Below are 25,910 nucleotides of genomic sequence, written 5' to 3'. Positions count from 1 at the left end.
AGAACTATACATCTTTTTTTTTTACCGACAAAACACATGTGTCTCTAAGACGCTTTTTGGAAAGATTAACATTTTCAGTGTTGCATGAAGCATGAGAAAATGTCCATCACACAAAAGCCTCATCTGCCACTTCTATTTTTGCAAGAACAAGTATTTTAAACCCTTATTTAAGTGTCTTGACCCCAAGTACAGTTGACCCTTGAACAACTCAGGGATTAGGGCTGCCTACCCCCTGTGCAACTAAAAATCCATATATAACTTTTGACTCCCCAAAACTTAACTACTAATAGCCTACTGTTGACTGGAAGCCTTACTGATAACATGAACACGTATTTCAATTAACACATATTTTGTATGTTAGATGTATTATAACTGTATTCTTACAATAAAGTAAGCTAGAAAACAGAAAAAGTTTTTTTCAAATTTTCCTAAATGTCCATAAAATTTTCTAATATATCCACTGAAAAAAAAATCCATGTATAAGTGGCTGCATGCAGTTCAAACCCATCTTGTTCAAGGGCCAACTGAGCAATGAATTGTACTAAGAGGCTTATTAGCAGGACATAAAGCCAGGGAACACTGGGTCTCTCTCTGGCTGTAATCAAACAAACCCCACCCAACCCGAGTGTCAAGAAGTTATGTTCCTATTTCCTGCAGGTGGAGACCTGAGGCATAAAGAGCCATGACGTCCCTTATCAAGGACACTCCAAGTTATTGACACAGCCACCACAAGACCAAATTTGTGTCATTGAATTATATTTCCCCTAAAATTCACAAGAATCACTGGTAGCCCCTATTCTTTTTTATCTGGTTCCCTTCAATTTCTGGATCCCCACCTGTCTATATCCCACCTCTTTATCATAAAGTTTTGAATGAGTTCCTTGTACTGAAGGCACTTTCTGATATCAAATGCTCCTGATGGAACTTTTTCAGAACTAATTTGAAAAAACTTGTATGGTCCCTGCTCAACACGAGCACCTTCTGCCTTAAATGGATGTGGCAAGTATGTTCCCTTAAATGTTGTCTCTATCAAAAGAGTAAAAGGACACAGGAACTGCGAGAGACACCGGTACCTGCTCTGCTGTGAGTAGAGGCTCTTCATTGATACCAGAATCCTGCTCACTCTTCTCATTGAACTCCTCCTCTTCTTTCTCATGGATCTGAACAGGGAAGGGGACAGAATTCTGATTGGCTGTGAGCAGCACTAGGAGTCTCTCTAGCCTCTAGACTAGAGGACACTGGCTGAAGGGCCGCCCCAGCCATCCACTGTGCCAGGGAGGGATCGGAAGAGGCGTTCAGAGCTCCATCCAATTCCAAACATACCCCCCTTGCACACAGCATGCATCGCGGAGATCAGGTCAGTCAGAAATGAACGGTGAGGGATGAGTGGCCGGCACCAATCCAATTCAAGGAGAGCAGCCCTATGCTTTAACCCACTCACAAGTCGTCCCTGCGTGAACAAGGAACCATCTCAAGGTGAGCCATGCTGTAACCAATTGATCCTGACACTGCAACTTATTTATAAGGAGTTTCGACTTGAGGCATTGTCGGGAGATTTTTTTACTTTACTAGGCATTTTAACAGGTGGGCTGTTTCAGCCCAAGTAGTGTGCTTTCGGAACTGGATGAATTTTGTTATGAGAATCCACGTGTAGTGCTCAGAGCTGATGAAGGATGTAGTGAGTCTGCATGAGACATGTCACAAAATAACCTGACCACTTAACAACATAGTTCAGTGCAAACTAAACAACAACAAAATACTGAACCATCTGCCTGTGTCTACAAAATTCCATCACCCCATGTAAGACTCTGAAAGTTCACAACCGTCAAGATTCTAGATGTTGAAGTCCAACAAGGTATTCATAGTTGGTCTGCCTTTGCTGACCACATCCGAGATGGCCATAGTCTGGCATTTATATTCAAATCCTGCACAGAATAAACCACTGAACCACCTAACAAGCTGTCTCGGTCCAGAAGTCTGATTTGAAAGTCATATAGGGGTTGGCAAGAAGTGCCTCCATGAAATCTTTCTGCAAAGCCACTTCTCATCCAGGAATCCATTTCACTTGCTCACCAGTAGCTGGCATGCTGATCTGCCTTGCCTGGGGATTACACCTTTCCTTTTCAAACAGGAAACACCCCAGTTCTAACATGTTGGAGGCAGTCTAGCCTCAGAAACTTCTCCCCTTTTCTTTGAGCTCTGCCTTGGCAGACACCCCTAACAAAACACACCACCTTCTGTCTACATTTGCTTAAAACCAGGACTATGTCATAAGAAAATTAATCAAATATATCTTAAATGCCATCTGTGCTCAACCTGGGTGAGGGATAGGACCAGGAGGTAATGGGATCATTAAAGGGGCCTGTGCGCCAGATGGTGACATCTATTTCTGCTGTGGCACCCATATGCTCCTCTCTCTGCCAAGTCTACCACCTGTGGTAGCTGCCTGGTTTCCACAGCTCTCCACTATGCAGAAAGAAACTCCTGAAGCCACGGTTTGTTCACAACTGCGCTCATATGGCAGAACTTTCTTAGGGCCAGAAAGTCCTGTAGTAGAAGTTAGGCTTATGCTGCGAAACAAGTTTTTTGGGTTTTGTTGGAATTATTTTTAAAAAGCATATGACAGCAAATGTCAGTGTATAACCAGAATTTTTTGACATTAAGTCTATTTTCAAAATGGAATGTTTATATTTTCTGAAATGTGGCCAGTTTTAGTGGGTCTACCTCGCTGACTGCTAATATTGCATCTCTCCACCACACCATCTCCCTGCCCAAGGTTCTCCCCACAGGGCTGAGCATGGGGAGGGAGCTCTTAGGGATAGGTCCCTAGGAGCTGTTCAAATGTTAGTGAGGCTGGGTAATGGCATGAAGGACTCAGTTAGGGCTCCATCTCCTCTCCCCGTCTCTGGCACGAAGCCTACAGGTCTGATTCACCAGGATTGGGTAAAAGGAGATTTAAGAATCAATCATAAGCTTGTGGAAAGTTACCAGGAGTCCCAACTGTATAGGAGTTATACCTACCCCTGCTTTCTCACATCTTGAAGTCTCCACTAAAAACAAAACAAAACAAGTAGAGACAAAGCCTTGAAAGCAAGCCTGGCTCCTTCCCTTTCTACACATGGGCTACTCCCCACCTTGTGCTCCCCACCCACCCTGTCCCTGGCCTTTTCTCCTCCCTCTCTAGCTTTGGGTTCTGATTCTCTCATCCTTTCTCACCCTCTCTAGGTCTGGTCCCACATTTTCTCGCAATGCTACCAGACCCTGTTCTGCTCCAATAACTTCTGTCACTTCTCAACAAGCCCTCTTTCCTTACAAATGCCATTTAAAGACTCCCTGCCTTCCCTTGGTTACCAGGACAGTATCTTGTGCACAGAGTAGAAAGCTGGAGGGAAACTAACAAGGAGAAAGGGAAAGATTTGAAAATGTGATGGCACTTATGTCTATGGATAGTAGTTTATATGGGTAAGTATGTAGGTAGAAACATAATGTACATATACACACATATATACCACACATACACACACACACACATAATGTATACAGAAGAGTATGTGGATACTCATATGCCTATTATATGACATAGACATTGAAATCGCTTCAGGGAGTTCCGTTAGCCTCTTGTGTGACCATGGGAGGCCTATAAAAACAGCAAAGTTAAAGCCAAAAACAATCTGCAGGCCAGGTTATATTGTGCTGAATATCTTTGTAGATTTAAACTCAAGTCGTTTCCATACTATTAAGGTGAACTGTGGCTCTTCCAAGTGATTTCTTCCCAACATTGAGAAAAGAAGACCTAGAACCAGAAAAAAAGGTCTGGCCATACTACTCAGCGAGCGGTTTCTTCCCCAACTTTTGGTAAAGGGTGTTCCTTGAGGGGTATAACATGGTAGCTTAAAGCTTGAAAATAAATTCAGAGAGCTTTCCCTGGAGTCTAAATCCCGCTGCACGGTCGTCTGAGTGAAGGTTCAAATACATTGAGTCCCTTTGTTCAATGACTTAGTGTTTTTTGCTAAAGCAAAAAGATGACTCCATTTACAGGAAAGGGAATTTCTACTGCACATTTCCCCACTCTTAGCACAGTGGTTTCATGCGGGTGGCTGCCTTCTTGACCAAAATCAAGAGAACAGATACATTTTCACCTCTAGCCAAAAAGTAAAAAAATAAGAATATGTACCTAGACCAAGGGAAGGGTGACTATATCCCTCTTATGCTTTAAACAACCAGGAAACATCTGTGTGGGTTGATCAATGCCTCTGAATCCTCACAGTGAGATGCACTAGAGAACATACAGCAAACAGCATGTGGACAGCAGGTGTTTGTTGAAAGAATTCATGAACAAATGAGAGGATGAATGATAGTACTACCACTTCCTATAGTCAATCTTGTCCCAACAGACAACTTAGCTGAGAAGCCCCCTGAAAACCAGGAAAATATAACCCAGTATCATACCTAGACTTCCATTCCTGTTGTCTGAGACCACCACCATCTGCCTTTAATCACAGTTACAGGGGACAAAAGGGACTGTCTTTTGTATCACAGTCAGAAACAGACTAGGTTGACTAAATGAAAAACCTAGTAAAGGTGGAGAATTGTAAATAATAATACATACATACAAACATACATAGCTCAAGCATATTATTTCAACCTAAACAAGTGTACATTGACTTATTCACCAAGCTCCTAATGTGAGGTCAAGGCCTTTCCTTCTAGGATGCACCTCTGAGTTTTACATAGTATTTCTTGCACCATCCACATCATAACACAAATTTTTTAATGATTTCCCCTTTCTGTTTTTTTTTTTAATAGTAGAAGGGAGGTACATAGGAGAATGAGCACACACCGTAGTCTCTTCTTCCTCTTGAAACCCTACTAATGTGAGAGCAAAGGGATCAAAAAAAAAGATCCTGCAGGGACAATATGAACTAGAGAAGAGATAACAGCAAAAGAGATACTAGAAAACAAATGCTGACATAGAGAGAGTTAAACCCTGTGGGAGGAAGCTCCCAAAAGTAAGTGGATTCACATGGAAGATCTGGAAAGACTCAGGAATTGAAGACTTTAGGTAGCAGTGGGAGGTGGGGCTGAAAAAAAGAAATTGTCAGGATTCTTAATCAGGAGGACTAACACCCAGGCCTTTTCTCTCTTCCCATTTAGAAAGGCAACTACATCCTCTCAGAATCACAAGGACTAGAGGTTTCACTCTGGGAAGGCTGAACTAGGGAGGCCCTGGACTCAGAGACACCAGGCCACCAGGAAGTGGGGCTGCAGGATCTTACCAAAAACAGAGGGATTTAGTAAATATCCACATACTGACTAGAAAGACACCCCGCCCCCTCCAGCCTCCTTCCCTGACTAGGCTCCACAGATGCTGGCAGCCAATCTTATTCTCCTCAAACAAGACCTTGGAGGACTCCACTTTGTGGATAATACATTTCCGGAACACTCCCAAGAAAAAAGACCTACAGATACGTGCCAACATTTGGGGATTCCAAACAAAATGACCAGGGCCTTACTGATCACTAGACAATGTGGCCCAACAGGAGACAAGCCCTGTCATTTCAGAAAGAGCTCAGCCTCCTAGCCTCACTTTTAAATATGAAAATATGTCCAAGAGTTACCAGACATTTCAGGATAATCTCTGACATAGAAGATAGGGACTAAAACAAATACATGGAAAATGGAAACCAAAAGCAATAGAGAGGTCAGGAGAAGCTCCTTCCTCCCATTACTGTCCTCAGAGAGATGAGAGGAAAACATGGGTTCTTTGAAACATGACCTATGTATCAGAATTGATCAGAGAAACAAGAAAGAGCTCTTAGAAATTAAAACTATGATACAAAATTTACATTTTCAATAGAACTAAAGATAAGGTTGAGAGATGCACCTAGGGAGCAAAACAAAATAAGCAGATAGAAAATGGGAGGAGGAAAAAAAAATCACAATAAATCATTTAAGTCCAACACTTGAATAAAAAATTCCAAAAAGCAAAAACAGAAGAGATTGCCTCTTTCAGCCATGAAAGAATAACTAGTACTGGACTCACCCCTCCTGCCATGTTCTATAAATCTGGACAAAATCTATGAGCTAATTGTTTTCAGACACTGGATACACACAGTGCAAGGCTGTGATCCTTGAAAGAAGGGGAAAAAAATGAAATAAATGAAAGCTGAGGGAATCTATCACCTCTGGATTTCTATTACAAGACATACTATAGAAAGCTTTTTGGCCTGAAAGGAAATGATGGAAAATCAAATCTATAGGAAGGAATAAAGAATACCAAAAAATGGTAAATATACGGGAAAATATTTTAAAAGTATCTTTTTTTTTCCTTCTCTTAATTTCTGAAAAAGATAAGTGTCTAAAGCAAAAAGAATAACTCTGTGTTGTAGGGCATATAATGAACTAAAACATATGACAACAACAGGACAAAGGATGAAGATAATAGACTCACACTGTTCAAAGTGTTCTTAACTTTATGTGAAGTGACACAATATTAATCCCAAACAGCCTATGATAATTAAATAATGCAGAGTATAATCCCTAGAGCCGCCACTAAAACAAACAAAGGTACAAAGAGGTACAGATAAAAATCCAATGGAATGCCAAAAAAATACTAATTCAAAAGAAGGCAGAGAAAATGGAACAGACGAACACCAGCAAATCCATATGGGACAAATAGAAATGCAAGATGGTAAACCTAAACACAAACCATTATGGTTACAATAAATATTAATGAACTAAACACAATAAACCAAAATGCACATCGCTGTCAGACTAAATGTAAAAGACCCAACTATATGCAATCTACAAAAGACACACTTTAAATATAAGGACATAAATAGGTCTTGTGTTGTGGCTAAATTCATATCAAAGTAGATTTCAAGAGAAAGTATTGCCAGAGATAAAGAGGGGTATTTCACAATAATATAAAGGGCCATTACTCAGGAAGACAGAGCGTATTTAATATATAATAAAATTTATGTATTATTTAATAAATTTTTTATTATTTAATATTTATTTTTTATTATTTAATTTTTATTTATTTAATAATTTTTTAAAATATTATTTATTATTATTTAATAATAATAAAAATAATAAAGTGTATTTTTCTTAATAACAAAGCTGCAAAATATATCAAACAAAAACTAACAGAACTAAAGAAATAAATAGACAAATACAAAAATAATAATTGGAGATTTTAACACTCCTCCCTTGGCAACTAAAAGAATAAACAGATGGGGAAAAAAATCAATTAGGATACAAAAGAATTCAATATTACTGTAAGCCTATTTAATCTAGTTGATCTTTATAGAACATTGTAACCAACAATTGAAGAATACACATTCTTTTCAATGGTACACAGTACAGTCACTAAGATACACCACAATGCTGGCCATACATCAGCCTCAATATATTTTAAAATATTGAATTTGTACATTGTGTTCTCTGACAAAATTAAATGAGAAGTCAAGGACAACATGATATTTATAAGATCCCCACACTTTGAATTAAGCAACATACTTCTAAATAATCCATGGGTCACAAGAAGAAATCACAAGAGAAAATTAGGAAATATTTTGAACTGAATGATGATGAAAAAATGCCATATCAAAACTGTGGGATTCAGTAAAAGCAATGATTAAAGGAAATTGTACTGTTTTAAGATGCTTATGTTATTGCTGAATGGTCTGAATGTTTCTGTCCTCCCAAATTTCATATGTTGAAATCTAATAACCAGTGTGATGATATTAAGAGGTGGGGCCTTGGGGAGGTGCTTAAGTCATGAGGGTGGAGCCTTACAAAAGGCACTCTATACAGCTCCTAAGTCCCTTGTACCACGTGAGGACCCAGCCAGCTGGCAGTCTGCAAACTGGAAGAGGGCCTTTCCCAGAACCAAACAATGCTGGCAGCCTGCTCTTGGAGTTCCAGCTTCCATAACTCTGAGAAATAAGTGTCTGTTGTTTATAAGCCACCCAGTCTATGGTGTTTTGTTTTAGTGCCCCAAATAGACTAAAACAGTTTTTTTTTAAGTTCAAAATATAAATTAAGTTTCCACCTTAAGAAGCTTTAAAAAGTTATTTAAAACAAGGATTAATAAAGTTAAGAGAAGAATCAACAAACCATAAAATGAACAAATAGAGAAAAAATGAAATCAAGAGTGGTTTTCTGGAAAGATTAATAAATAGACTGATGAGGAGGGTGAGAGGGAGAGGGGCAGAAGGAGGGAACAGAACAGTAATAAAGTGGGGAACATCACTATTGTTCTTACTGACATTAAAAGAGAAAGAAAATATCATAAACAACTGTGTGGTCAATCCATACATGTTCAGTGACTTAGATTAAATAAACAAATTCCTTGAAAAACACAACTCACCAAAATCAACTCAGGAAGAAACAGAAAACCTGAAAAGCCCCATATCTATTAAACAAATTGATCTGTAATCAAAACCCTTCCACAGAGAAAACCCTGGTCCAGCTGGTTTCACTGGTACAGTCTATCAAACATTTAAGGGAGAAATAGCAATCGAACATAAACTCTTCCAGAGGAGAGGAGAAAAAAACACCCAATTCATTTTATGATAATACAAGAAAATTTCAGAAAAAGATTCTTCATGAGCATAGCTTCAAAAACCTTAATAAAATATTAGCAAATCAAATCCCACATTACATAAAAAAGATACCATGACAAGTGGGATTTATCTTAAAAATGAAAGATTGGTTTAATATTTGAAAATATTAAATCAATAAGTGTAACTCACTACATTAACATCATAAATTGATCTACAGACTTAATCACAGTTGAATTTCCAACAAGCCTTTTTGTAGAAATTGATCTGCCAATTCCAAAATTGATATGGAAATGCAAAGGACCTAATGTAGTAAAAACAACTTTGAAAAAAAAGAACAAAGTTGAAAGACTTAACACTGCTTTATGTCAAGATTTACTATAAAGTTACAGTAATGAATATAGCATGACATTGGCATAAGATAGACACATATATCAATGAAACAGAATAGAGAGTTCAGAAATAGATCAACACACATATGGTCAATTGATTTTCAACAAAGGTACCAAGACAATTCTACAGAGAAAGGATAATATTCTAATAAATAGCACTGGAACAAATGGATAGCCATACATACACATACAAAAAAATGAACCTTGAGCCTTACCTCACACCATATACAGAAACTAACTTGAAATGGACTGGATCATAAACCAAATAAAAGTTAAATTTATAAAACTTCTAGGAGACTTAAGAAAAAATCTTAGTGGCCCTGGTTTTTGAGATTTCTTAAACACTACACGAGAAGTACAAACTTTGAAAAGAAAATCAACAAACTGGACTTCACATTTAAAAGATATTTGACCTTCAAACAATAAGGTTAAGAAAGTTAAAAGGCAATACTTGGACAAGAAGAAAATATTCGTAAAACATGTATCAGACAAAGCATTTATTTCTAGACTATATATTCTAAATTGATTAAACAAGGAGACGTTTAATGCCTTAGGAGTCTACGAAGCAAACCAAAACCTAAGCCTCTAAATGCCTGAGGGTTAAGAATTCAAACCAAAAGAGAACGGATCACAAATAGCCAACTAGGCTTTCCCATAATACAATCAACCACTTAAGCTATAGCCAATCAAATAACTTCCTTCCTTTGTTTCCACCTCTTCTCTATAGTCTCCCTCTAGCTCCTGTCGATGCAGCACTCTTAACCACTCTGGGTTTGGCACTGCCTGATTCAAACTGATTTTTGTTTGAATCAACTCAAAAATGTAGTATGTCTTATTTTATCCCTTAACATAAGGAGCTCTAACAACTCAATAATAAGAACACAAACAACCCATTAAGAATATGAGCAAGAGATCTGAACAGGCACTTCACCAAGATACACAGGCTGTAAATAAGCACATACAAAGATGCTCAATATCATATGTTACTAGGGAAATGCAATTTAAAACCAAAATAAGATACTACTGTATACTTACTCGAATGTCTAAAGTGTAAAAGGCTATCCATAACAAGTGTTGATAAGGATGTGGAATAATTCGAGCTCTCAAACTGGGTAACAGTCCGGCAGTTCAGAACAAAGTGAAACACACACTTACCATACGACCCAGACATTCCACTCATAGGTTTTTACCCAAGAAAAATGGAGACATATGTCCACAAAAAGACTTAGACAAGAATATTCACAGTAGCTTTATTTGTAATATTCAAAAACTGGTAACAACCCAAATGTCCATCAATAGGTGAGTGAAAAAGAAAATGATGGTATGTCCATATAATGGAAGACTACTGAGCAATAAAAAGGAGTGAGCTATTGATTCATACAATAAAATAGATGGGTATTTAAGTAAGTATACTGAGTTTAAAAAGCCAAAAAGAGAGTACATGCTGCATGATACCATTTATACAAATTTCTAAAAAATGCAAACTAATCTATAGTGTACAGAAACAGGTTGCCTGGAGATTGGGGAGTGAAAGGAAAGACATGCTCAATATCTTGATTGTGGTTTCACAGATGTATACATATGGCAGAACTTAGCAAATTGCATGCTTTAATATATGCCGTTTATTGTATGCCAGTTATCCTTCAGTAAAGCTGTGAGAAAAAAGAAAACCAAAAAGAGAAGAGAGAAAAATAAAAAAGAGAGAGAAGAGTACATCATGACCCCATTGGGTTTATCTCAAGGTTGATTTAATATCTGAAAATCTATTCATGTAATTCATCACTGTAACATAATCAATAAGAAAACTGTATAATAATCCCAATAGAGACAGAAAACAGAAATAATCTTCAGAGAAATAACACAAGAAAATATGCCATAATTTAAAGTTGTGAGCTTTCAGGCTGAAAGGCCCTGCTGAATACAATGCAGAATGAATGGGGAGAAAGAACCTCACTACAAGGCATATTATTGTAAAATTTCAAATCAGAAAGGAAAAAGGAGCATTTCCTAACAGTTTCTAGAGAGAACTAAAATAAGAGTCGCATATAAAGACAGAATCAGAATGGATTTGGGGCTTCTCATGAGCAACTAAAAGCTGGAAGGTAAGAGAACAATGCCTTCAGAATTCTGAGCAAAAAATGTTCTGCAAGCTAAAAAAACTAAGTCACATTCTCGATCAAGTATATACTAGGAGAATAAAGACATTCTCATGTATTCTATAAAATACACTCCTCTGTACCCTTTCTCAAGAATACACTGAATTGTTTTCACTAAAACAAGGAAATATACCCAGAAATATAAAAATATGGCAGTCAGAAGATAGGACAGGGAGGCAAGAATTGTCCCCAGGATGAAAGAGAAGGAAATTCCCAGGACAACAGCTGTGTACCAGACCTAGAATGTAACCAGGCTAGTTTAGAGCAGAAAGATGGAGGGTATTAGTTTGTATTTTTCAATGAAAAAAAAAATCAATTGATAGAACATCTGACGTTTTCTTACTACACTGTGAGATTTAGAGTTCACACAGAGTTTCAGACTGAACTCATGATAGATACATAGGAAACGAAGCAAATGAAAAAACAATGTAATTCTTCACTCCAGGTTAAACAAGAAGTTGTACAAGAGAGGAAATATTCTTAAAGAACACTATATGATTCAGCAAAAAATAATGTATGATCAAGATATTTAATATTGATTTACTACAAATTGGTGACAACTCTATATGAGAAGAGGAAAGGCTAGGTGTGAGTATTCAAGGTGGCATAAAAGAACTCAATTTCATCCCCCATAATACAAAGTTAAGCAGTAACAGCCAAAACTGTTGATTTTAAATACATAGCAATGTAAATGTGTTATTTAGAAAACTAGAGATACATGCCAAAAGAAATAAATATGGTTGCCTCTAGGGAGTAGGGAAAGACAAGTCAAGAGCTGCTGTTTTGTTTGATTGGTTTTTTGCTTTACATCTTATATTTTAAAAGTATTATTTGACTTTTAAAACTAGGTACATGTCTTTTGAGTTTTAAAAAGCAAAAATGATGCTCTTTGCAGTCATAATCCAACAGCTTCCATAACATGTGATTAAGTTACTTAGTTACAGTCACAAGGACAAGCATGAAGAGGTTTGGGGACAAACACAACAGATTCTTGGCAATGAACCACATAAGCAGCAGAAGAGCTAGGAGGGCTTGCTAGCGAGAGGCGACCAGGGCAGTCAGCGTGCAAGGCTGTTCGGTGGCTGTTTCAGGAGCTCAGAGCACTGGCTAATCTAGCAAGTCATTTTGAGGTCAGTTAAAAGAGCTTCTACTGTAACAAATCCAGATAATAAAGGAGATGAAATAAAACAGCCTCAATCCATCCACTTTTGTTACCCTGTCCTTTTCCCATAGGTTAGATGGAAGAAATTCTACCAGGAGCAGAACTCACGATCATCCTTCTCAAGGTCATTCAATTTGCCCTGAAATATTAACCCTCTTGAGGGGAATCTGCAAATGAGGATAAATTAGAGTCCTTTTGAAGGGTAGGCTATCTACTATAACCTTTAGCTTAATCTACAAAATGAATGGGAAAGGTGGCAAAAGAGATAATGAAGTAAAATCCGCCTTCTGCAGCACGCTGGGCCTGATTTAATTTCAATCACTGGATTTATTCCATGACGGCCTCCTTCTCCTTTGCATTTTGGGTGAGTACTAAACGCCATATAAACACTGCAAGAGAAAATGAGCAGTCAGGAGTTCAAAACAGGACCTGAGACATTGCTTCCTGTCTGTGCTCTGAGCAGGCTTGCTGCAAATCTCTTAGTCTCAAAGTCACCATTTGACCTGCCCCAGTCAATGATGCCTTTAGGTTTTGAGTATTTTGGATTGCTAATTATTAGAAGAGGGAAGAAGGATATACAGTGACTTTTCAATAAATCAGCCAGCTGCTGATCTCTTTGCTGCGCTATTTTAAGCACTCATCTACAGAGATATCACTCCGTAAGGGAAACATTTCTCTAGCTCTTCTATTTGGACTTGATTCAGGAGCACCTGGAAAGATAGGCTTCACCCCCTCCCTCATCTGCTGAGTCCGCAGGGCTGTGACAGCCCTTCCTGACAAGAAATTGTCAAATTTCCTTTACAGCTGAAACTAGAAAACCAAACAAGGCAGAAATTGGCTTTTAGCACCAACAGAGCCACTAAATATTTTACCTTTCTCTATGTAGATTCATCTAGAAGGAACAATTTGGATCTTCTGAAAGGTCACTCCCCAAAACCTATGCAAATCAAGTCAAAATAAGTATTCTCTTTATTTTTTCAGAAGCCTTTAGGCTACGTTCTTCTTTGACATCTATAACCACAGATGCCTGTGACTCAGGTCCAGCCACCTAAATGTCTCATTGGTTGAGTATCATAAAGAAATCTTCAACATTGAGTGGCCACCTCGCTAATATCTGGGCCCCAACTTTGGCCATTAGCCAGGCCCTGAGCTTGCACTTACTCCCTTGTTTTTGATGGGGCTGAACTGTTCTTTTTAGATGGGAAAGCCTGATTTCTCTAACCATCATTATTTGGACACAAAAGAAGTCTGTGATAGTCGTTCGCCTCCTCTTCAGACCACTTTATCTGGCACGTTGTAGCACCTGGATCAACAACAGAGTTACCTGCAGTTACACCTGTTACAGAAAATCATTCGAATCACCTCGTATACACTGGACATTTCACCTCTTCCACGGTTCCTACCTCCCCAGCAATGTTTTTGAGCTACTGCTGAGCTTCAGTACATCATGAAGAAGACGGTTGAGTTACTGAAAGCTTTTCTAACTGGAATCCACATCTTCTCAAGCCTTGTTAAGTAAGGGGCCCCAGAGAATTACCTCAGTGTCAGAGCTGTTGCCATTCAGAGCCTCCATATTTGGGTCCCTCCAGTCTTCTGAGAGTGAAGGGATGTAATTGTCTGTCAGCGCATCCCAAACCCTGTAAACAAAGAGAAGCTCTCATTAGCACACATCTGTGGCCTGGCCCCGCCTGGAGGAAGGAAGAGCCGGGCCAGGGCAGGAGAGAGGCCTCTGTGTGTGCCAGGCTGAGATCATCTGCCCTCCAGCATGCAGAAGCAAGGCAGCTTAGAAACTGAATTAGAGGCACTACCAGGAGAGAAAGAGCCAAGAGAATGGGCCCTGGCCAGGGTTGTAGTGTTTGCCTGAGAGAAGAAGACATTCTCACCGCTGTGATACGAATGGTAGAATCTAAAAGCAAACCACCTCCAGCAACAAATAAATTGCTCCCAGAAATAAATCTGCCCCTCAACATAGAGTTCATGTCTCATGAACCTAAGAAATTGCCGCGTTTCCTTTCCTATGGGCAGAGAAGAGGTAGAGAGAGAGAGAGACAGAGAGAGAGATCTGGACAGATTTTCTGGCTGAATGCCATTAAAATCAGGGTCTTCACCTCATTTATATGCATTTGAATTTCAGAGGCCTGCAATCTAAATGGTCAGGAATTAACTCTTTGACATCTCCCATAGGTAAGGGGATAATGCCAGCGCTGTTAATGCTTACTTATTAACCAAAATGTGCCAGCAGGGTCCAAGTGTCCTGTGTCTCCATCATGGACACTCTAATGCAAATATATGAAAGGGATCAGTAACTATAGCTCGGTCCAGGAAGATGGGGCTCCTTTATCACATTTCTTTTTGAAATTCTGATGTGTACATTGTAACAAAGGGTTTCCAACAATTCTTATTGCTTAACTCATTTCAGAAAAATTTCCTTGGGAATAAAAGGGCAGGGAAAGTCCTGAAGTCACACACTCTCACCGACAAGAGAATAAACAGATTAGTCAACACCAAGAGATTAATGTAAATCAGCAAACCAAGCCTCTAATACAATACCATCCACAGAAGCCAGCAAGTACTTGAGTAAGAAATAGATCAGGGTACAGGGGGGCTCTATACAATTTCCCTCAGGCACCTATGTGTGTCAGACATGAGTGATCGCTATGAAGACAAAGTTGAAGAAGGTACATTTTATTTAGATATGCTAATATAAGGAGATAGCTTTTTAAAAATAAGCAAATATTTATACACATAGATCAAATTCAAAATGACAAAATATGGTGTAAGATGCTGAAAAGGTGACTGCAAATTATGTGTAATAATTTACATATACATCATAAAGCACAGACAGGTGAAATTACATAAATAAAATGGGGGAGGGGAGCACGCTTAGCATATATGAAATCAGGATATATGATATAAGCTAAGAGGTTTTCCTTGTGCACAATAAATAAATAAACTAATAAAAGCGATTCAAGAAAACACACCACATGGCAATGCTTGGGTTACCCGTTTACTCATTGTTTTCCTACAATTACAAGAAAGCACTTTGAGAGAACTCGCCAAAGGTTCATAGGACATCTATTCAGCAGGATTTCAGAGTCTACTTATTAAACACGGATGATCCGATCTCCATCAGGCACTATTAGAGTTTCATTAATCCAGACTAATTCTAAATTAGCATTCTAAAGCCAAGAGGCAAGTATGATTTACTATCTCCAAGACGGAACACCAAGAGCCACACCCACTAGAAAGGTCAGTGGACAGCAGCTCCTCCTGGAAGCACTACATCCCATCCTCCGCTGCCAGGAAGAGAAACACGAGCACAGGCACTGACCTTCGATTTGTTCCTGCAGCGAGTACCTGGAGAAATGCAATTCAGCAAAGTCCAAAATAGTCAGGAGCCTTACGTACCTCCTCTAGGCAGGGTGGAAGCTGAGACCTTGAATGGACCACACACCTTCCGATGACCTTGAACCTGCTCACCTCCTCAACGTGACGACTGAGAACTCTCTTCAATCAGTTAGGGAGTGGCAACTTTTCTCATCTAAACCTTCACTGACATACTCTGGATTTCACATACTGACTCTCGATTTAGTGACAATTCGCTTAAACTTTCTCTCCTCAGAAATTCCGGTTTTCCTTATTCTCTTGCATGTTCTGTCCCACTTTTCTTCTTCCTTCCTGGTGCACTTTTTATCCTTGGAGGTGCAAAAGCAACCTCTCATCTTGTTGTAATCACAGGCATGCCCTTCCTGTGCTTTTCAGCACCCACCTGACCATAATAACTGTAGCAGACAACACTTAATGGGCACCTACTATAACCCAGGTACTGTTCTAACCCGTATGTGGGCTAATTCATTCACCCCCACAACAGCTCTATAAGACAGGTACTACATAAGTAAAAGAAAAAACTGAAACACAGAGAGAAGTTCATTAACTTGTCTTGGTTCATACAGCTGGTGGTAACAGATGGGGTTTGAAGCCAGGCACTACACCTACAGAGCCTATATTCCTAACCAACTATTCCAATTCTTTATGAATTTTATGAGTGGTACTAGCCTGGGTATCAGAATAATATACCAACTTCCAAATCTCAACCCAGAGCAGCAGTTCAAAAACTGGCTCTGCGTGAAAAATCCATAAGGATGTTATTCTGGACATTGTGCTTTCATCAGTCTACAATGGCAGGAATGGCAGAGGGCAGCAGGGTGCACGACGCATTCTGTCTAGATCTCCAGCCCACGGAAGGCTGAAAGGAAGACAGAGGCAGAATGCTGGCAGGTAGGCAGGTAGTGGGAGGGAAAAACACAAAGCTTTCTGTGAGGAAGAGAATGGGAAGGGCTTGTCTCCCTGGAGAGGCTGTCCATCCCATCAGCAGGGCCCTGGGGAATGGATCTGCTCCCTTTTACAGGTAGACTGTAAATTGCACTTCCTGAGACACATCCTGCTACTTAGCCTTATCTTGGGGAAAGGAGACTTCCAAAGCTATACACTGTATCTTTTATCAAAGAACTAAGATTAAACAGATTGCCTCAGTTCCTATCAGTAGGCTGCCATGGCAGCCAGATTCAATTTGCTCTCTCAGTCCCTATAATAACAGAAAAGGCTTTTCATGAGCCTTCATAGCTTGAGAGTGGTGCCTGTAGAAATGACCAAACTATCCTTTACTAGGGAGGGCCAGGGACTTGAAAAAGGATGCTGGCATGGTATGAGCGAACTGAACAGAATGGGTGTGCAAGATGCGTATACAAAGATCTGGGTCTACTGGCAATATAGCGCCATCAAGGCTACATTAATCCTACTACACACACACACACACACACACACACATACACACACACACACACACACACACACACATCTCTGTACACCTATTGGTAGACAGATAGTTTAAAGGGCTCATTAGAATTCCAACTGGGTAACATCTGCCTTAATCCCCTCTCAGTGGCTACTGTTGTCCAGTGTTTTATTTGTAACCAGTCATGCCAATATCCACACTCGGATGTGTGTTAACATGAGTATACTTTTGCAGTTAATACTTTGGAATGGCCCATTATTAGCATATTAATAACTGAGCAACTTTTTAGATTTTTTCAAATGCTTAAATAGAATCAATACTACCTCTTCCATCTGGATAGGGAAATTGAACCTCCAAGAAGAGAACTCATCTCCATAAAAATCATAGTTATCTATCAGCTGTCTCTATCTGATTATTTGGCATTTACTTGTCTCCAACTTAAGTATGGTTGACCACAGGCCATTTAGTTATTGTGTGGACTTTATTTTTAATGTCATCATCCTTAAACCAATAATTCTACATGAAGAACAAGAAGCTGTCTTTGTTCTCACGTTTGGCCCCACTGACACCAGGGTACTAATAATAAGAGGGTTGACAGGGACCCCAATGAGGCAGGGGCAAGGACTACCCAGTCCCATTTTGCAGTACCTCTAAAAGGCTCTGGCCTCCAGGTCAGATCTCTTACGACAAAGGAAAGGGTGATAATACATATGCAAAGAAGAGATTCTGGAATATTTTCTAAATTTAACAACAGGAAATATATATTCAAATTTGACTCTCTTTTAATGCCTAGAATTTCCATGCTCCGACAAATCAAAGGCAAGTTGCTAACTCAGTCAATTCTGTATTAGCCAGATATTTCTCAATGAGAGCTAAAGAAATCAAAACTTTAAAAAGAATTACTGTATTTGCTTTATGATTTGTGCTATCTTCAAGGAGGTTAATTTGACCAAGAATTTAACTGCTTTTGTTTTAAGCTTCTATTATTTAGTTCTACCTGATCCCAAACACTTTTAATTCATTTGTGAATTAAATATACCTCTAAATACTAAATTTAAGCAAGTTTATGACAAGCTATACCTAGGAGAATCTCAGCCAGATTAGATATTAAATAATTTTTTTCTTTCACCTCTTCATAATTTTACAGTTGAACTATCTGGAAAGGTGTCTATAAAACAAAATGTGAAATTTAATTCTGATTTTTATTTCAGGCTGTAAAGCTTTAAATACACTGACAGCTTAGAAAACGCAGTGGTAATTTCTCTCTTCCCAGACCCTCCCTCTACACTATCCCCGAATAATACTTCATCTCTAAGGAATTGTTCAACCTTCGGTCTTTTAGCTGAATCAGTCAATGAGGCAGGCAAGTCAGAAAAATCAGAAGACCAATAATCCCCTGTGATGGTAATTAACATTGAGTGGCCTCTGCTAATGTGCTGAAAGAGAATACAAACCTACTCACTGGGCCTTCATCCTTAATGAGGCAGAGGTGGGATTTAGATGGGGAGAAATGATTTGTTGGAAGCAAAAGGAATTGGATGCATCTTAAAATGTCATTTTCAGAGCACAGTCTGGGATAGATAAGAAATTAGGTTCTTTGCAAGTCCTTAGACCCGCTTCATCAAGATTGCGCTCTGGAGGTTTCAAAGGTAAGGACCCACGCAGTCCACTAGAGTTAAGTGACTAGCCCAAGGTCACACAGAGAGTTAGCAAGAGAATCAACATTATAATTCATAGTCTTCGTATTTCCAGTTCATTGCCTGGTGCAATGAACTAGAGTAAAAAAATACTTGGTATAATAATGCCCCAGAGACATTCTTTTTTGATGTAAGGAAGTTGAACAAATTGCAGCAGGCTCAGAATCTAAAAAGAATCAGTTTGAAACTTAAAATTGAATTGAAATGCACAGCCCATGCTTCAGCCCATGGTTATAGTACTGGCCACCGCCGGAGTGAAATGTTCTCTCTGTGATCATGCCTTCAGGCTAGCATTAATTAAAAAGAAAAGAAGGAAATGGTATGGACCTGGAAATACATACATGTACCTACAGGCTAACTATAACTATGATTACTAGTTGAATTCATGCAGTATTCAATATTTCACTCAGAAAATATTACTTGATCACTTACTACATACCAAGCACGGTATTAGACAATAGGGATATAATAGTGAGTAAAGACAGACAGCTATGTAGCCATTGTATTCAAAGAGCCAGTCATCAAATAAACAACTATTTCCAAAAGACAGCCAGGTCCAGTTCTTTCGGATATACTTTTTACCCCTGTTATTTATGGGCAAATCTTCCCACTCAAGTCCGTAAAAAGAGAAACCAAAGCACAGTTGTTCCAAACTTCCACTACCAACTACTTGAAGTTTCTTGTGTGATTCCTAAAGAACGACTGGTGTGTATTTCATCTGCGTAGGGAATTCATGCCTGTTTTTAGTAAGTGCCCGAACACCCTTCTTTAATTCATATAAATTTCTCTTTCTAGTCCCTCCTCAAATAGCACTTTTCTCAAGTCCCTTTTCTTGACTACTGTTCAGACCCCAGAAGTGGCCAGGAAGTGACGCAGGGAACCTGCATATTCAAAAGCCACTTCACCTGCTCATGGCTTTTGTTTGGCACAGGGTAATTCCCTGGGTTCTTAGTGAAATTTGTACGCTTTCTTATCTGGACATGTCTTAACACTTGTAGATCATTTTCCAGTCCTGAGGGGTTTGTAAACAATTTGGAGATGTTCATAATTCTGGTGTTTCTTGAAGCAAATTGTTCTGAAGACATAGATTCCTCCATCGTATAATTTTTTTCTGTCCCTTATTTCTAATATCTGGGTTGATTACTGCTGATATAAAGAAAACTGAAGACAGACTCCAAATGTAACATGCTCCTGAAATTTTATTTTACCTCCTCCCTAAAAATCCTTCATTCCTTTAAGGTTTCCATTTAAGAAAGCTCTACAGGTGACCAGAAAGGGACAAGACAGAACAATGTCAGCAATAACTAGAGCGCTGCCCCACTGACATAAACATGTAACTAGTATGCTGCGAACCCACAGGCGGAAACCATGGTAAGACAGGAGCCCCAGACTATAGGGTGCTTGTGTGAAGCAACAGGGGGCAAGTAAGACTTCTTACTCCTCATCCTGCAGGGTTTCCTCCTCCTCTTGGATCTGAAACTGGTTCTTCACTGGAGCTAGGTTTTCCGTCTTGGCATTGTAGTTCCGAAAGCAGACATTGAGCTTCTCATCGAATTCATTCACGAGGTCCTCCATGGACTTGAAGCTGATTATTTCAGAGGAAAAATTCTCAAGCTCAGAGAGGGAGGGGTCCTCTAGATGGTGGGGAGATGAGCCATAGAAACACCGTGGCTTCTCCTCCGGGTCCTCTGAGCAGCAGGGCCGAAGGTCCTCAAACTCTTCATCCAAACTCACCAGTGGGGCCTCCATTATTGCTTAGCAACAGAACAACTGCACCGTTCAAGAGTCGTTGATCTGGAAGAAACAAACAAGGTCATGTGAGTTTGGACCGGGCTTTTGTGCCAGTCGGCTGAGGAATGGTAATCACATATTGCATTAGTCTGAATCTCTCTCAAAACTGGCATCCATCGTTCCTGCACTTTGTCACTATTATACACTTAAGGGGTTCAAACATCATTGCCAGTGTGAATAATACTAACCTAAATAGAGTAAATTAGAGTAAACTTTGGAGACAGAGCTGCTTCCAGTTGCCCACTCCAAAAACAAAGCATAGTGGTTAAGTATGCAGCCCCTGGAACAGACTGCCTACGTGTGCATCCTGTTTTGCCCCTTACAAGCTGTGATTTTAGCAAATTACTTAACCTGTCTGTGCTTCCTTTCATTCTCCTCAAGACAGAAATGGTAACAAGACCTCCCTCACAGAGATGTCATAAGGGTTAAAGGAATAAACAAGAATAGACCCTGGTAAGGGCTTAGAACAGTGTCTAGCAAATAATAAACATCAACGTTATTCAACATATATTCTCTGTTGTTTTTACAACCATAGGTCCACATCCTTACCCATGTGCTCTGAAAACTGGAAGTTTTCCCTAATATATTTAAAGGCAAAATCCAACCTGACCTAAACTCATTTGACAAGTAAACCTAATCTACATTAATATAAAGTTGCTTGTTTTAATTTATCCCATGTAGTGTGCTTTGCTTCAGAAATACTAATTTTTTTTCATTATAGAGACTCTTTCCCCATCTCCCAGGGGATGAGATGAAGAATCTGCACTCTATACCTGCCTTCTAAAACTTGAGATAATCTAAATTCTGAAACATGCCTGACCCCGAGGACTTTGGATAAGGGCTCACAAACCTGGACATTACCTACCTTATGGATAAATAATAGACTTCTAGGACACTAACAGAGACTTTCAAACAAGCACCCAAGTTTTTCCTAGGCACAGAGTCTATGTCCGGACTAGAGGAATGGATTAAATGATCTATTATCCTATAAAAGATACATCCAACTACCCACGTACTGCCAAGCCAGACTCTGAAATCTTGGGTGCTGCACCCAGAAGGCTACAATTCAGACCGCCCTTCATTTCCCAATAGCTCCAGGCCATCTTCATATACTACCTTCAGCTGTGATTTATCCATCTGTGAGTACATGAAAGCCCTTCCCCAATTTTAATTTAAATTCCTCAAGGGCACAGACGTCCTCTGGACACCCTATGTGGCTCCCAGCACACACTGCTCTGTGCTAGGCAATCAATCAGTGTGTGCTCATTGAAAAATGATCTTCCATCCCCCACAAACAGTTTCTCATTTTCAATTCAGGCAGCAAAGCATTATTGTCTATCATACCATCTCTACATACTCAACTTCCTTCTCTGTAACACAGAAAAGCAACCAGACTTTTCTCTCCTGCCTGATTATTGATCCATATAGATGCTTACATTGGAACTACTGTCTGTGGAGAACCAGACATCAGAAACTATGGGTTTTGCTCTAGAAGTCCCTTTCACCATCTCTACCTACAAAACTACAACTCTAAATAAGCTAGGCAGAGGGCATGCCAGGCGATGATCCAGTCATTGCTCACTGGGATTTTACCGGGATTAAGTCAGTTACTTATCACATTGCATCAAAACATATTCTGAGCCTTTATAGTTTGCAAAGGCAATATGATGGGACCTTGGAATACAAAAAGATATCAAAGCAGTATGATACCTTGAAAAGAACACAAGGCCTTAGAGCCAACAGACTGCCAGCGCCTGGAAGAATGACAGCATTGTGGGGGCCTGACTTCCTCATTCATTAAAGTGAAGGCGTTGGTATAGAGTTAATACCCTTGAAGTTGATTTTAATAACATATTAATAATTATAATTATAATTATATATTTTATTTAATCCAATATATCCAAAACATTACCATTTCAAAATGTAATCCATATTTTAAAAGATTAATGAGACATTTTACATTCTCTGCTCAAATCAAGTCTTCAAAATCCAGGGTGTATTTTACACTCAGAGCACCTCTCCATTTGAACTAGCCACAGTCCAAGTGCCCAATAGCCACATGTGGCTGGTGGCTGCCATATTGGACAACACAGCTATAAAACAATACACAACTAATTGCCAGTCAGGAGCTCTTCACCTAGGGTCTACAGACCCCTAAAGACTCTTTGAATATAACTATATTTTATCTTATGCACTTAAAAAGGTATTTGGAGAAGAATCCAAGAATTTTCTCTACATTTCCAAAGGGCCCATAACACAAAAAAGATTAGGAATCCCTGAGGACCAAAGTGCATTTAGAAAAGATCACAAAGTGCAGTAGAGAGTAAAGAAGTTTCTGCAGACCATGGAATTGTGTTGACTGAGGCAGGATTCAGTGTTGGTTGAGAGCCTGGACCCCAGGTTCCCATCCTGGTCCTATCACTTTCTAGCTGTGAGACTTTGGGCAAATTATCAACCTCTTTATGCCTCAGTTTCCTCACCTATAAAATGGCGCTTAAAGTAGTACTGACATTGAAGGTTATTTTTGTGGTGCTTTGAAGTGCTAAGTACAATGTCTGGAATACATAATGTCTAATAAATGTCAATGATTTCAGGAAAATGAGGATAACTCAGTTACATGGAAATGTGGGGAGAGAGTGCTGCAACAGTAAGAAAAACTTCCCCAGCCAGGATATCCTGTGTGTAATGCTTCAGCGTTCTTAGCAACTGGGAGAAGGATTGCTGAATGAACTTCATTATCTTTTTGTCTAAAAGAAGAGAAAATTTTCAGTTCATTTGATCAAGGAAGGCCTCTTGGATCACTGGTCCCATTTCAGAAAGACATAAAAGCTACCCAGATGATGTTCCAGATATTTATACTCCTTTTAAATTCATACTCTTTTCTAGGAGAGAAGGGGGAGTTGGAATAAGTAGATGATACAATGGAGGTGTTGGTTTGAAATGGTACAATCTATACTATTGTGCAACCAGCACAATCTATACTATACCAGCAACAAGAGGGCAATCCACCAGAATCTAGGACTACGACTGAGTTCTAAGTGTCGGCAACACGAAGATTATGCTGAAAAAGCACCCATCCTCTGCTGAGGCAGGCTCTAGAGAAAACTGATTGGTCTAGAAGATTGCAGAAGAACTGGATATCACAGCTCTAGAGTTCAGAAACATGATCATTGGAACAATCCATAATATAGCCTGATTTCTTTCCATCAGCTCACTACCCAGGAGCCAAGAAGGTCTGCATAAAAGACCACCTAGTGACAGAGCTAAAACTGAAAGCCTGCACTAGAAGTTGGAAATCACTCAGCACCCAAACTGAGCCCAGTATTTGAGGAAAGACCTCAGGCGGTGGCAGAAATGAGAACCAGGCATTCTGACTGGCCCCACCATGGCCCCTACCAGGGGCTCTCTGGGCTTGAACTGGCACCTTTCCCTGTTACCTTTAGCTCACTTTCTTTTCCTTTTCCTATTGGTGGGGTGCCTTTGTCCCCCAACTTAAATGTCCTACTCTTGCATCCCAACAAGCTTGCCCCAGTCTTCATTCACAGCTCATCTCAGAGGCCTCCTCCCGCTGAAAGCGAGGGTGAATACCATTGATAGCTTATCCTTTTGCCCTATACTTCCAAGATAGGTTTTTTAAAAATACATGAAGAATGGCAGAAAAAAGGAACTACAGAAGGGCTGTCTTGTCTTTTTTTTATCATAGAACAGAGTGCAGAATTATAGTTTGATTATGTCTTAGAATCTATTCCATTTATTCTGACTCCCAATAGATGGTGTAATTTTGGAAAAGAAAAGAGGGCTGGGTGCTTAACAGAGACCCAGTACGGAACCCATAAGCCTCTCCGGCAGCACAATGATGCACTAGCTGCAGCCTGGGGCTGCGGTACAAATTTCCCATTCCCGCTTTGCTGAGCTGAGCAGACTGGAGCGGGAGCAGTAGAGAATTCACCGTGCTTCCCCCTGCAGGGCCTCTGCACCTCCACCACCTCCACGGAGACCCCACTCCAGCTCCCTCTTCTTCCGTTACTTGGCCCATAGATCAGTTGGGTCTATGCCCCTCCACCATCCCTAAAACCTACCCTGCGCTGATCCACCCTCAGTTTTCCCAATCTACTCAGGAAAACCCAGTCAGTATATAAGACTGTGCCAGCTTCACATGTTGACAGTGTTTTCATTGCCTGTACATTATACAGTCAGCAGCCCCTTTGCGTCCTGCTTCCCCCTCTTCCCGCGCCTGCTGCTCACTCACCCTCATCTCACATCTCCCTCCTCCCCCGTCTGCTGGGGTAAAGAAAGGCTCCTCCAAACAGCACAATGGCTGGCGCTCCCAGAAAGCTGGGTTCATCCCGCGCAGGCCGCCACATACTCCACGGCCCTTTGGGCCAAGCAGGAGCGGGACAGCGGAGAGGGAAGCGGCCCAGGGGCTGTCAGGCGGCGAGGAGGGAAGGGATAGGCCAGAGAGGAGAGAGGGCTGTGATGACACCCCCCGCCCCGGGCTGTGGCCCGCGCCGCCGAGTCCCAGGGGCCGGGGACCCACAGGAGGGCAGCGCGTCCGCACCACCGCCACGACCGTCCTTTCTCCGACCTGTTCTATGGGGAAACAATCGTTCCCCCAGCGTCTGCGGCAGCTGCCGGCCGTTCTGACATTGCAGGAATGCACGGTTCTGGGGAAAGGCCCGGCACGCGAGGGAGGGGCGCGGGCGGGGTTCGGGTTAGGTTTTTAGGGGCCCAGATGATTCTGGAGCTGTTAAGGCTGACCGGACCAGATAACGGTCCTGGGAGGAGGTACCGACCCACTGGCCCAGCACCCTCGGGCAGCGCTCCCAGGCTCCCCAGACCCCCGACCGCGCCGCCTGCGGTCGCACGCGCGCGCTCGGCCTGGCTGGGGGTCCGAGGCTCTGAGGATGGTTGGAGCGCCCATCATCCCACATCTCCCGGCCCCCTAGTACTGCGTCCCCGCTGCGCTCCCGCGAAGGGCTGGGCCGGAGGGCGACGGCCTCTGGGCTCTTTCTTTCCGATTCCAGGACGGGACAGGCCGGGGTGCGGGACTGCGGCGCCCCCAGACCTACCGGCGGAGAAGCCCGAGTGGCCGGGCCTCCCTCACCACCCCCTCCAGCCCCCGCCCACGGCAGCGGGTCTGTCCGGACTAAGGTCGCCCCCCCCGACGGCACCTGTGCGGGTCCTGGCGGAAGGAGGCGGCTCACGGGACTCAGCGGGACACCCCCATCCACGGGCCACGGCGAGCGGCGCGGCCGGAGCGCAGCGCAGAGGCAGCGGCAGCGGCGAGCCAGCGAGCGCTCCCCCCAGCAGCTCCGCGGGCGCCGGCTCCGCTCGCTCCTCCACCCGCCCT

At 41.0% G+C, this 25,910-nt stretch overlaps 1 protein-coding gene across 2 annotated transcripts in view; it reads right to left on the bottom strand.

The window, feature by feature from the left end:
* The window catches only part of FEZ1 (fasciculation and elongation protein zeta 1), a 38,662-nt gene extending 12,771 nt beyond the window's left edge, over positions 1–25,891 (bottom strand). Inside the window, exons 1-4 of one of the 2 annotated variants that reach the window (XM_073239545.1) lie at positions 25,732–25,891; positions 20,208–20,563; positions 13,815–13,914; positions 1,074–1,160 (exon numbers count right to left, since the gene is read on the bottom strand). In XM_073239545.1, the coding sequence (XP_073095646.1) occupies positions 1,074–1,160; positions 13,815–13,914; positions 20,208–20,518 (498 nt within the window). In that variant the 5' untranslated portion in view covers positions 20,519–20,563; positions 25,732–25,891. Of the gene's footprint in view, positions 1–1,073; positions 1,161–13,814; positions 13,915–20,207; positions 20,564–24,809; positions 24,940–25,731 lie in introns of those variants that run through there. The other variant, XM_073239546.1, reaches the window with a different exon arrangement.
* Positions 25,892–25,910: the final 19 nt, after the last annotated feature.

This window comes from Manis javanica, chromosome 6 (assembly GCF_040802235.1).
Source record: "Manis javanica isolate MJ-LG chromosome 6, MJ_LKY, whole genome shotgun sequence".
Lineage (NCBI taxonomy): Eukaryota > Metazoa > Chordata > Mammalia > Pholidota > Manidae > Manis > Manis javanica.
The sequence above is the reverse complement of the archived record's forward strand: the minus strand, read 5'-3'. Positions and strand labels throughout refer to the sequence as shown.